The following is a 13808-nucleotide window of genomic DNA, read 5'->3' on the forward strand; positions in this document are numbered from 1 at the left end:
GAGAAGGTAGGAAATAGTACAATAGGTGAATGGAGGTGGGGATGGAGGTGATAGGTCAGAGAGGAGGGTGGAGCGGATAGGTGAAGGGAGATTGGCAGGTAGGACAGGTCATTGCCCTCATTTTCCAGCACCACTCTAAAATAAACTCTGGTTTCCAGCATCTGCATTCCTCACTCTTGCCTACATGATAGCTAGGTGGTGGGACATTAATTGTGGTACAGTTCCTTGAGCTGCTCAAATGATAACAATGCTCACCTTTTCTAAATTTCCTTTTCTGTTCATGTAGACCCTACAAGGATCATCAGGGCTCCAGAATCTATCACAGTGAAGAGGTCACTTGCTGCAAAGTTTGAATGTAAAGTGAGACATGATCCCACATTAAGAGTGACAGTGACCTGGCTCAAAGATGACAAAGTTCTGTATTTGCCTTGGAGGTGAGTGTTCCTTGTTCGTCGCTTCATCACCTCTACCATGTGTTTCCCCTATCCTTGCTCGAGTTACATTTTCCAGCAGGTTCTGATTTTATTTTTTTTTACGCCAGCATTTATTGCTAATCCCTAGTTCCCCTTGAGAAGTTGGTGGTTGTAGTGATTGTAATGAAGTCAGCCAGCTGGACATCATAGAATATGAGTTCCATTATTGGGTCTGTTAATATGGTCCAGTCAGGGAGTCTTGGCTGACAGATATACACAGAAATGTCAGGGTTACTGATACCCTCCTGCCTGACTTTGTATGAGGCAGTACTAAAGTCAAGGACTGTTCATGTCTCGATAAAGGGGGCTTTGGTGATAGGACCTAGTACAGTGCATAGGCTGCAGGGAGACCCACAATGTTGTTGAGAAAGGAATAACAGAGTTTTGACCTCGTGACAGTGAAGTGACGATCTAGTTCTCTGTCAAGATGATATGTAGCTTGGAGGGAAATTAGCTTTTGTGGTGTTACCATGACCCACCTTCTGTTTCCCTCAACATGGTAGAAGGTTCTATATAAGGAGCCCTAGGTAAGTTGTTGCAGTATCCTGCCACTGTGCTCCAGGGAGTGAGTGTTGACCATGTGACCATGGCAAGTCTTCATCCGCTGATGTAAGTTTAGAAAATCAAGCTCAGTTTCAATGGACACAAGAAAACCTGATGAGTTATTAGAGAGCAACCATCCTCTGAAATGTTGTTAACATAGGCCTCTCCCTCGTTAACACAAAACAATTGCTCATTAATTTAAACTGCTCCCACATTAACATAGGCCACTCCCTCAATAATATGGGCCATTCTCTCACTATCATGGGCTAGTCGCTCACTAATGTAGGTCACTCCCTCACTAACATTTGCCAGTCCCTCACTATCTTGGGCCACTCCCTCATTATCAAGGGCTACTCTCTCACTATCATGGGCCATTCCCTCATTAGGATAGGCCACTCCCTCACTAATGTGGGTTACTCCCAAACTAACGTGGGCCACTCTCTCACTAACATGGGCCTCTTCCTCATTAAGATAGGCTACTGCCTCATTATTATGGGCCACCCCCTCGCTAACATTAACCATTCCCTGACTAACATAGACCAGTATCGCATTAATGAGGGACAGTACCTCCCCAGCATCAGTCAGTAGCTCTCAAATGGAGAGAGAGGGGAAAATGGGAGGAAAGGCAATAAAAAATGAAAGCTACTTAAACCCGTCTTTAATTTCAGGATGAAGAAAGATGAGGACTCTTTAACAATCATTAATGTGTCTGAACGAGATGAAGGGATCTACACATGTGTCGCTAGCACAGAACTGGACAGTGACTCAGCTAAGGCACGCCTCACTGTTCTCGGTAAGTTTCAGGATCTTGTTGCTTCTCCAAACCATAAATTAATACCGTTACTTTCCTGGTGAGACAGATATTGGATATTTCTCTGTTCCCCTTTCCTTAACTGCTTTGTTTGGCCCATGGAGGAAAATGGTGCTGGAGTTATTATATTACCCCACAACTTTCTCTCCAAGAAGGAACTCCAGTTTCTGTGTGACATGGCTGCTGTTGCCTGGTCTTAGAACCTCAAAGCCAATGATCCTGTGCTTGGACAGAGGGATCACCTGGTGCATGTGTTTTTACCATGGTTGTATCCAACCTATGCAGCCCTTACTTAGTATGTTTTCACCCATATTGACATAGGACCTTTTGCGGCAGCCATATTATCAATAGAGTGTTGAGAATATATGATATGTTTTCATATCATTCATATCGGGCAAGTACAGTAATGCCAGAATGCTCACATTCTTCCTCTTAGCCTTCCTGCATCTAAAGATGTTTGACATAGCATGCATTTGCATTGATTTCCATACATCATTTCTTGTTGAACAGCTTGCTAGCCTGAATCCAGAAGTTATAGTTGGAGAGGTGCCACCCTTCATCCTCTGTGACTGGCTGAGAGTTTCTCTGTTTTTGCCTGTCATAGAGTCAGGGTTTGCAAGTTGCCAATCAACCTATGGCTTTCCATGGCTATCAGGTCTGGGTGTGAGACTCAATGCTTGAACGTCCAGTTGAGAGGCATGGACCCTAATGACTGTGCGACAAGACACAATCTCACAAGATAGAAAGTACAAAACAGGACAGGAGAAAAAGTTATGTGTGTATGATGTGTTTGGCCCATCAAATCTCATTGCTTTAATGTCGGTGAAGGATATCAGAATGTTTTGATCCAAAGTAAGACAGCCCCATGAGAAAAGAACAAGCTGTTCTGACAATGTGAGTAGGCTGGACATGACACTGCTTCAAAGCACAGTGAAAAGGCCAGAAAAATAATCAGCGATGGAGACACAGAATCAGGAAGACTTCAAAATTTATTTAAAATGGTCTCTTTTAAAGAAACTTGGAGAAAGATCCCCGCAGAAGAGGACAATACGGAAGAAACATAAGATTTAAAAAGATTTATTCAGTAATTAAACCACAATTTTATCACAAAGATTTATAAAAACTGCAACCAAAAAAATTTTATTTTAAAAAATATGCAGGAGGAAGTATGCTGTATTCTGGACTGTTAAAGGCAGGAAAATATCCAGCTTGCTTGGAGAGAAATGGGAAAATCTTGAATAAGATGGAAAGTCAGCATTAACCAGGGAAAGTCGAGAGTGTGGTGCTGGAAAAGCACAGCAGGTCAGGCAGCATCCAAGGAGCAGGAAAATCGACATTTTGGGCAAAAGAGGGCTTTTGCCTGAAATGTCGATTTTCCTGCTCCTTAAATGCTGTCTGACCTGCTGTGCTTTTCCAGCACCACACTCTCGACTCTAACCTCCAGCATCTGCAGTCCTCACTTTCAACTAGTTGATACTAACCAGGGAAAACCCATGGACAGACAGTATTACAGTGAAGCAGGATTTTAAAGTTTGAAACAGGTAAATTACTGCAGAAAAGCAAGGTAATATTGTTTAAATATTTATGGAAGAATTTCATACTTTATTACTACAATACAGATTTTCTTTTTAAAAATTGATGGACAGAAAAATTACTGACATGTGGCTGTAATCAGAATGTAACAAACTTCAGCAAATAGAACCTAAATTGATGAATGCAGGAAGACGTGCCCATAGAACAGCAGATTTCAAACAGTATTGAAATGCCATTGATTCAAAACAACTTTACAGTCAAAATCATAAATAAGCACTTTGAGAAGAGATGGCAGGAGAGATCATACTTAATGACAGAGCTTCAATAAAGGGCAAGGTTAGACACACAAAGACATTAATATGACCAAGGTATCCCCTTTGAATCAGCTAACTAAGGCAATCAGAGGGGAAATCTGAGATCTCACCAACTCAGGTTTCACAGATGTCATTGGACATCCTGTTATGTTTTAACTTGATACATCTGTGATTGTGACTATCCTATCAAACCAGTTTCCGTCACTGAAGAATCAGAAGTTACAGCCTATAAAAATGAGACTATGTAGTGCAGCTGAAAAAAACTGTCAAGAGCATTGGTAAGGTACACGTTATGTTGCAACACAAGGGACATAAGAGAACTGAAGATGCCTACACAAGTTGCAATCCCTCTGTATCCAATATCAATCTAGTGAACCTTCACCGGACACACCAAGAGTGCACCAAGTTGATCGAGAACATGTACTTCGAGCATTTCGCAATTATAGATGATTTTTCAATGTTTGCTGGAGAGCTAGTTATTCCAGCTTCAATTCAGGGAGTTGACTTGGCACAGGAACACTTAGGCATCGCCAGGGGTGCCACCAGAGTCCAGTCAGCAAAATAGCAGCCAGAGGCCTCTATAGAGGTTAAAGGCCTCAAACTTTTTCGTGAAATCTGCAATTACAGAATTGTCAGGTCTAGAAATGCTCCTGTCATCACCAAAGACAGATTAGGAATCTAAAAGCCAGCTAAACTTGTAAGAAAAGCAAACACTAAGAACGAGGATATAAAAAAGCACAACTCATTTGAGTCTGTTCAAGAATCCTTAACTGACAATGTCAGACAGCAGGACAGTCTGGTGAATAAACTGATGTCGCAGACCAGTCAGCGACAAGGATAATACTGTGTTTACAGAGCCTTCCAGGAACAAGACTGAGGATGTGGTAAACTCCAGCTCACAAGTCAAACACCCAGAGTGACTGAAGACATTCAACTGCAGCAACACATTGAGGAGAAGCGCTGCAAAAGACTCCATGGAAAACTGATGATTATCCATAGATTCAGGACATTTTCCAAAAGAAGAAATTGCCTGGTCTTAAAATCCAGGCCACTGCAAAAGAAAAAATACCTGTTCGAATCAAAATAACAATTGCCTCTTCCAGAAATCTAGGCTACAGTAATGGAGAGAGAACTTCCTACAACAGAGTCAACAGTATTCCATGAAGGATAATCTTAAGATTAAATGTCACTAGATGATGCCAAGGGGTGGCTCCATGTATCAGGAAAGAGTTTCTCTGCAGAGAAAATGCCAATGTTTAAAGTTCCTTCAGATAAAGCAATGGATCAAAGACTAGATCTACCAGGAAACAACGCCCACCATGAAGGATCTTTGATAGATAAAAGATCCTCCAGTAGAGATGGGATCCACAGACCAGAATCATGGTCAACAGACTTCAAGTGGAATTCCCATCATTCTTTCAAACCTGAAGAGAGTGTGTTCTGGGAAAATTGTGAAAAGTCTAGACTGCCTACATTTTTGAAGTCAGATTCGGGGGTGAAGGAAATGGGTAATGGTAAATGTAACATTGTTAGATACGTAAATGTAAGCTAGTTAACTTTGGGGAAGGCCGCTTGGAGGGATATGTTGCATAATGAAATGGATCTGAAAGAGTTAATGTTTAAGTTACATTCAACTCTACTGATTTGCTGATGTCACAGGTCTTTGCCTGGAGACAATTGAGTTCTGCACAAGAACTCTGTACTGATTCCAACAGTCCTTAACAATTATACTCAGCAAGTTAATGAAAACTGAACCTGTTGCTTTCATGCAATGCACCAATGGTCTATCCTCTACCACTAATAGATAGATAAATCCTGGACTGAACATTGAAGGGATAATTGTTCCTTTCATTGAACAAGGGTCTTCTTTTTCAGGCACTTTGCATGTTGTTCCTGCTGTAACCCACTGCCTCCTTCGACTGTTTTTGTTCAATTCCACTGGGATCGTCTGTATTAACTGTTTTGTTTTTCGGGTTTAATGTGAAACTAAACTCTCTGAATTTTCCTCTTACCTCCACAGTTGTCCCTTCTACCCAAATTACCCCACTTGCTGCTGTGTTGAAAGGTAATCCGCTTACTAACTACTTTAAACCTATTAACATCTGCCGTGTCAATACACCACAAGCGACATCAGTGGTCCAGAGGTCAGAGAATAAACCTGGATGTGAACCATGACCTAATGTCTTAACCGTGACAGGCTCTATGTTCTCGACAGCATTCCTGGTATTTAGAAGGGGTGTTTTAGCCTATGTGTTATCAAAATCATACCGGAAGTAGCATGGGCTGCTCATACTATTTACCAACGTTATACCAGGCATCTTTCTGGGGTCAGGATGGGACACTGCAGATACTTATTTTGATTGTTCTATGGATGTGGGTAATGCTAGGATTGAATATCCAACTCTAGTTACCCTGAAGAGAGAGGAGTTGGGCTTTTGTGGTTGTAGAACCGAATATCTTTGCTCAGCCAGTCAAAGGTCAACTGTGCAGTCAGGAATGAGAGCTAGGCTGAGCCAGGTGGGTAGAGGTCAAAAATCACACAACACCAGATTATAGTCCAACAGAGTGAGGCTCTCAAAGCTTGTGATTTCAAATAAACCTGTTGGACTATAACCTGGTATTGGGTGATTTTTGACCTTGTCCAACCCAGTCCAACACCAGCTCCTCCACGTCCCACATGGGTAGAGGCAGTAAGTTCCTCTTGCTGGGTTATTTTAGTGACCCCTAGATATCTATTGAGCAGCTTTCCACTCATTTATTTTGGTTTTCTGGGGTCAGGATAGCTCTGTATTGTTTTCAGGTTTCAATATATGATCATTTGACAGAGTACAAGTTTCGATCGAAAAAGATGACCTGAAATCTGGCAACAAGGCAGTTGACTAGAATGCATCAGTTTTGTGGAGAAACTGGAGAAAACGTGGGTGTTCAAATTAGAACAAAGAACGTTAAGGCGGGAATTGATGAAGGTCTTGACAATCGTGAATAATTGACACAGTGTAAATACGCCCTGGAAGGAGAACTGATATCCAGTGTCAGCACATTGACAACCCACACTGCACAGATTTAAGATGATTGACAAAAGAACCAAAGATGATGTGAGGAACATGATGTGCAACAAATTGTCGTCCAAAATGTATTGGCTAAAAACAGTGATGAAAGCAGATTTAACAGCAGCTGTTAAGAATTGTTTAAATACTTGGAGGGGTAATAAAGATTTCAGGCTATGAAGAAAGAACAGGAATCTGGTGCAAAAATGCACTGTTTCTATCAAAGAGCTGGCAGGGACACAAGAAACCGAATGGCCTCCTTCTGTATGATTTTAAGATCCTTTTGAAGAACAAGTTTCCTTGGATTCTGCGATCTGGATTTATTCCAGTTCTGAAGGGGCAGGATGGAACTCCCCAGTCTCCCGAATAACTGCAAAGGCCTCATGTCCGGGGATTTTGGTGAAGTTTCCCCTTAATTTTGTGGTTTGTCAACAGATGAACATCATACTTAATTTAGCACTAACGTATATCACCATTGTTAAAGGCTGAGGGATGGCCACATAGAAGTTTACAAATCATGAGTGCATGGATAGGGTGAATAACCAAGGTCATTTCCCCAGGGTGGGGGAGTCCAAAGCTGGAGAGGTGGCAATGGTGGCTCAGTGGTTAGCACTGCTACCTCACAGGGACCCAGGTTCACTTCCAGCCTTGGGCCACTGTCTGTGTGGAATTTGCAAATTCTCCCTGCATCTGCGTGGGTTTGCTCCGGTTTCTTTCCACAATTCGAGGATGTGCAAGTTAAGTAAATTGGCCATGCTAAATTGCCCAAGTGTTCAGGGATGTTGAGTGCACTAGTCATGGATAAAATGTAGAGTAGTTGGGTCTGGGTGAGTTACTCTTCGGAGGGTCGATGTGGACTTGTTGAGCCAAAGGGCCTGTTTCCACACTGTAGGGGTTCTATGACAGAGAGCATAATTTTAAGGTGAAAGGGCAAAGATTTAAAATGGATCTAAAGGGCAACATTTTCATGCAGAGGCTGGTGAAAATATGGAATGAGCTGCTAGAGGAAGTGGTGGAGGATGGTAGAATTACGACACTTAAAAGGTATCTGGATGAGTACCTGAATAGGAAGGGTTTAGGGGGATAGAGGCCAAATGCTGGAAAATGGGACTGGATTAATTTGGGACACGTAGTCGGCAGGATGAGTTGGACAAAAGGTCTGTTCGCATGCTACAAAGATTCATTGGTATTGAATGTGGAAATTCAGCTTTTTAAGACAGGTTATACTTCTCTGAGATTGAAACTAAGAGGGGTTGTGGGGTCATGGGGAAAGTAAAAGCCATTTTAATCTGTGCCTAGCCTGTGTTACACTTAACCAGGGATGCAGTTGAAATTAACACTTGGTACAAACCTTGCAAAGTGAACCTTTTTCCAACACTGACATTAATGACACAAGTTTTGAAGAGTCCTAGTTTTGTATAGTCTTGGCATTAACATTGATTGTGAAAGAATAATGAATTTTAAAAATTACTGTCACCAAACTGAATTCACCTTCTCACTCCATTTCTTCCTTGTCTACCAACACGATGCATAAAATGAGGGTTAAGAGAGTGGATTTACAAGGCATCTTCCAATCTGTGCTTGCCATCTTGGACATCAAGAACACCATCTGAAGTCATGGTTTGGAGATGCCGGTGTTGGACTGGGGTGTACAAAGTTAAAAATCACACAACACCAGGTTATAGTCCAACAGGTTTATTTGGAAGCACTAGCTTTTGGAGTGACACTCTTTCACCTGATGAAGGAGCATCACTCCGAAAGCTAGTGTGCTTCCAATTAAACCTGTTGGACTATAACCTGGTGCTGTGTGATTTTTAACCATCTGAAGTAGTTGAGAGACTCTCAGCCTTTATAAAATGCAACATAAATCAAAGAAAATTCTTTGTGATTTTTCTTTCGTTCTCCATATGTTCTTTTAAAAAAAGGAAATTTATCCTCACTTAAAGATATTACATTAATATTGCCAGATCTAACACAGATCCTTCTGGCCTCTGATGCAAAATATCAGCAACATTCACTCTCAGCCACCATGACAATTGACAAGGGAGAGTAATGTCACATTGGTTGTCTGATGTAGCCAGTGACTCACTATCGTGGAACATGCTCAGCCTGTCTGCCGTGCTCTCATTAACAGTTTCATGTTGAGGACTCAACCATGTCGATAACGAATAATGTAATACATTCACTCACAACAATATCAACCCCTGCAACATTCCGACCTGTGGTGTAATGCGCATCCTGTAGGACCCCGTTTTGACATTTTCATTCATGGAATAGAGCTCCCACTGGCAAGGCACTGTTGCCCATCTTTATCTGCCCTTGACCTAGGAGCATTTCAGAGGACATTTAGGAATTAGTCACTTTTGTTGTGTCTGGAGTCACATCTCCGCCAGACCAGGTAAGAACCTAAAGGAAATGAATGAACCTAATGGGTTTTTATCTCCACCAATAGCGGTTACATGATCAGCATTAAGTTTACTTTTAATCCAGAATTTTTTAATTGAATTAACTTTAATTGTTTACCATGGTGGGATTTGAATCTGTTTCTCCAGAATATTAGCATGGGGTCCTGGAGGATTGAATCACCACAAGCCAAACATTAAGCCCATCGTTGTAGGACTGCAGTACAATTCTTTCAGAAAACAATAGTTCCAAGTTTGTGGCTTGCTTTTCTCTATTATTTACAACTCCATGACACGGGAGGCACCTGTGCTTTCTCTAAATGACAGCATCTGAGAAGCTCCCAAGACTGTCCAGAGTGTTCAATTTTGGCACTAGTTAAGCTCAATTGGGAGTTCAGAGCTTGGGATCTAAGGGAGCATCTGACAAGTCCTGACGCTGTCTCAGACTTACTGCAGTGCTCCAGTGAAGTTCAGCACAAGCTGAAAGAACAGCACCTCATTTTCTCTCGGGAACTCTACAGCCTCTGGACTCAATATCAAATTCAACAAGGCTTGAACACCTTCCCCACACTGTCCCCCACTCCCCGCGCTCCAGGCCTTATTATCTCAAGGCCTGCTATTACACCCAACACATTGGTAACCTCTGATAGTCCCCAATAGCAACTATTCATTCTCTTAGGCTGACCGTTAGCCACTCAAAGAACAAAAGGACCAAGAATATTTACAGCCCAGGAACAATACTCCTTTGATTGTCCAATTGTTTATCTTCTTCTTTGGTCTGTATTTCCACCTATCACTTACTCCTTATCCCCTCCTCCCACCCTATCTTCTGCATAAAAAACAACTTTTTCCTAGACACCATCAGTTCTAAAGAAAGATCACTGGACCCGAAACATTATCTCTGATTTCTCTTCACGGATGCTGCCAGACCTGTTGAGCTTTTCCAGCAATTTCTTTTTCTATTTCCGTTCTTACATTTTCACTTTACAAGGTAACATGTTCAAAGAACATGACCAAATTTCTGGCATTTGCCTCAGGCTTAACTCATGCATCAGCCGTAGGTGTGCTCTGTAAAGGAAATCGAATGATAACTTATTAACTTCTTTGATATGGTGATGGTCCCATTGCATTGTACAAAGTGCCTTTGAACACAGTCTGAAAATTCCTTGGATGACAAGTTTAAACATTTTGCAGATCTATATAAATTTTCCTCCAGGTGATTAGAAATGCAGATATAATTACTTGGTAGCACAAACCCTAAACATTAGTGAAAAGAGACATGAAGTCAAAACTTCTCATCTTATACTCATCAGGCTTGAAGTGCAAGAAAAACAACTTTAGATAGGAAAGAGCAATATTTAAGCCAAGTCTGAATTGTAACAGTTAACTAGAACAGTGAATAGTTCCTGCTGGACTTTCATGTTAGCCTCAATCCAAAAACCAACACTGTCCTCTCATGCAATGTATATTGATCCTTCCATTCTGAAGTTGGTTTTCTTGCATTTTAGTCCTGAAATTCAAGCACATGTAATTTTAACTTTTTTGTGCAAGTAAACTTGCTCTCAGATTAAAGCAATGTGTATATTGTGTCAAATACTATATCAAACCCGAAATAACTGTGAATGCTGTAAATCAGAAACAAAAACAGAAGTTTCTGGAAAAGCTCAGCAGGTCTGGTAGCATCTGTGCAGAGAAATCAGAGTTAACATTTTGGGTCTAGGTTCTAAGGAAGGGTCACCAGACCCAAACTGTTAACTGTAATTTCTCATCACAGATGCTGCCAGACCTGATGAGCTTTTCCAGCAACTTCTGTCTTTGTGTGTGTATATTGTGCTATGGAAAGTACAAAACCAAGTCTCCATCTATATCCCTAAGCCAATGGTAACAATGGATTGGGAAGAAATGGGAATCAAATATTAGATTGGCATCATTTCCTTTAATGTAAGGTAGTTTGGGCTTATGAAATTTGAGTGATGCTTTAATTCATTTGGTTTTACAAGGTTGGATTTGATTAATTTTTAAAAGTTGGAATGAAATTTGGTTTGAGAGTGGCAGTGGATAATATGAAATGTTGTATTGACAGCCCATCCCACCCTGCGCAAGTTTACTGCCCATGGAAGAGGAAATGGGAATGTATAACAAGCTGCCATTTCTCTGTCTGGTTTATGGTACCCAACAAGAGAAACTTCACTCCTGTTGAGTTTTGCATAAGTGTCTGCCCCCAATAACTGTTTGTGGCCTCATAAGAGTTTCCCGACACACTGAATGTTTCCAGAATTCTCTGTTGTTGTTATTTTGCTTTGGATGGTAATATTTAGCTTTGATTTTAAAAGTTTGAATTAAGTTTCCATTGAAGAGGTTGAGTTTTGGTTTCATTTAGAAAGCTTGGTTGACCTATTTTGAAGTTTGGACAGTTGGGTTGGCTTGATTTGGTTTGGTTTTGTAATGTTGGGCTAATTCAATGGGGTTGATTTTGTTTGATTAGTTTGGGGGAATTGGTTGTGGATATTTGGCTGTAATTGGGGAGATTTGGCTAAGCTTAATGACATGACTTATTGTAGATCGTCCTGATCCTCCCCGAGATCTGGAACTGACGGATCCAGCAGATCGAAGTATAAGATTGACATGGATTCCTGGCGATGACAACAACAGTCCAATTACAGGTACAAAATGAGCATCTGTGGTAAACAAACTACCAGAATGATCTTCACGTTCCTCCTTATCATTTAGTGTGGTACCCAAACCATTTGAAAAGCATCGTTGTCTTGAATGTTCCTTGAATTCATATCCCTTCTCGCAGCATACACTTGTTGACTTATTGAATTACTACTCATTTTCAGCATTATTGAACTTGTGCCTAATGCCCTGAAATTCTGAGTGTGGTTCTCTGAGATTCATGAAGTTGTTGCAACTTGGAAGAAGTCCATTATGTGAGTGTGGTGCTGGAAAAGCACAGCAAGTCAGGAGCAGGAGAATTGATGTATCAGGGGTAAGCCCTTCATCAGGAATCAGGCTCATTCTTGATGAAGGGCTTATGCACGAAACCTTGATTCTCCTGCTCCTCAGATGCCACCTGACCTGCTGTGTTTTTCCAGCTTGGCTCTGATCTCCAGCATCTGCAGTCCTCACTTTCTCCTAGAAGTCCATTATGCCTATCATCTGAATGCTGGCTCTCTGTAGACTAATCTGGCCTGTCCTATTTTCCTGTTCCACCTTACACAGCTGTAGAAATAATTTCCCTCTTGTGTCCATCGCATTTCCTTTTGACATCATTGACTATCCATGAGCCCACTATCCTTTGTAAACACTGAGTTCCTGGACATTAACAATCAATGTGTAAAACTGTTCTTCCTCACATTTACCCAACACCTCTTACACAAAATCTTAAATCTGTCCTCTCATTCTTGTTAAACTAAACAAAGCAGCCTTTCTTTGACTATTTTGTCTAATCTGCATTATAGCCCTGTACACTGCACGTGTTTTAGATTAGGTTCCCCACAGTGTGGAAACAGGCCGTTCAGCCCAACAAGTCCACACCAACCCTCCAAAGAGCAACCCACCCAGACCCATTCACCTACATTTACCCTTTCACCTAACACTACGGGCAATTTAGCATGGCCAATTCACCTAACCTGCACATCTTTGGACTGTGGGAGGAAACTGGAGCACCCAGAGGAAACCCACGCAGACACGGGGAGAATGTGCAAACTCCACACAGACAGTCGCCAGAGGCGGGAATTGAACCCGGGTCTCTGGCACTGTGAGGCAACAGTGCTAACCACTGTGCCACCTTGATAAAATCCCCCATTAGTCTCCTTTAATCCAAGGACAATAATCCCAGCTTCTCTAAGCCAACTCTGCTACCTGGGAAAGGGTGAAAAAGAACAACTTTCACAGCCATACAGTTCCAATTGCTCAGGAAGCTAAGAGACAATTTTGAAAATCCCCTCTCACATAGATTGCCTGCGTGTTGATTCCAGACCTATGATCATTGCTGCTGTTGGAACATTTACCAGCTCTCAACCAACATTGATTTTACTGGAGCTGATGAGTGCAGCTTTGGCAGAATTCACAGAGTAACCTAGGAAGTCACTTAAACATCCTTGCACCCATGTGACGTGGTGTGCCAGGTAAAAGATTCTCCTCTTTGTCCTGACTAGAATTCTCTGATTTCTGGGAGAGTGAGATATCTGCACTGAGCTTCAAAGTTCTGGCAGGAGACAGAACCTTGCTCCACTGTGCCCTGACTCGGGAGTCTCATTTTTCATCAAGGACAATGAGAAAACTGTCTTAACAAGGATGCAGAGAAGTTAGCAGATTTGCTCTTTATTGAAGGTTTTAATGAAATCAGTTATCCAAGTTTGCTCGGAAACAAGCCAGGGAAGGTATCAGATCTTGTGGTGGGAGAGCATTTTGGTGATAGTGACCACAACTGCCTCACATTCTACATAGCTATGGAGAAGGAGAGGATTAGGCAAAATGGGAGGATATTTAATTGGGGAAGAGGAAACTATGATGCAATTAGACATGAGTTAGGAAGCATGGATTGGGAGCAATTGTTCCATGGTAAAGGCACTATAGACATGTGGAGACTGTTTAAGGAACAGGTGTTGCAAGTGATGAATAAATATGTCCCTCTGAGACAGGCAAGAAATGGTAAGATAAAGGAACCTTGGATGACAAGA

The 13808-nt window shown here is 41.6% G+C and overlaps 1 protein-coding gene across 17 annotated transcripts in view; it reads left to right on the forward strand.

Moving 5' to 3' along the window:
* nfasca (neurofascin homolog (chicken) a) overlaps positions 1-13808 on the forward strand; it is a 300495-nt gene that overhangs the window by 225418 nt on the left and 61269 nt on the right. For 12 of the 17 annotated variants that reach the window (XM_043716460.1, XM_043716472.1, XM_043716466.1 and 9 more), the window contains 4 exons: positions 287-434; positions 1685-1809; positions 5695-5739; positions 11685-11786. In XM_043716460.1, coding sequence (XP_043572395.1) covers positions 287-434; positions 1685-1809; positions 5695-5739; positions 11685-11786 — 420 coding nt within the window. The remainder of the gene's footprint in view (positions 1-286; positions 435-1684; positions 1810-5694; positions 5740-11684; positions 11787-13808) is intronic. The other 5 variants (XM_043716467.1, XM_043716478.1, XM_043716470.1 and 2 more) reach the window with 1 other exon arrangement.

Source organism: Chiloscyllium plagiosum, chromosome 26 (assembly GCF_004010195.1).
Source record: "Chiloscyllium plagiosum isolate BGI_BamShark_2017 chromosome 26, ASM401019v2, whole genome shotgun sequence".
Classification (NCBI taxonomy): domain Eukaryota; kingdom Metazoa; phylum Chordata; class Chondrichthyes; order Orectolobiformes; family Hemiscylliidae; genus Chiloscyllium; species Chiloscyllium plagiosum.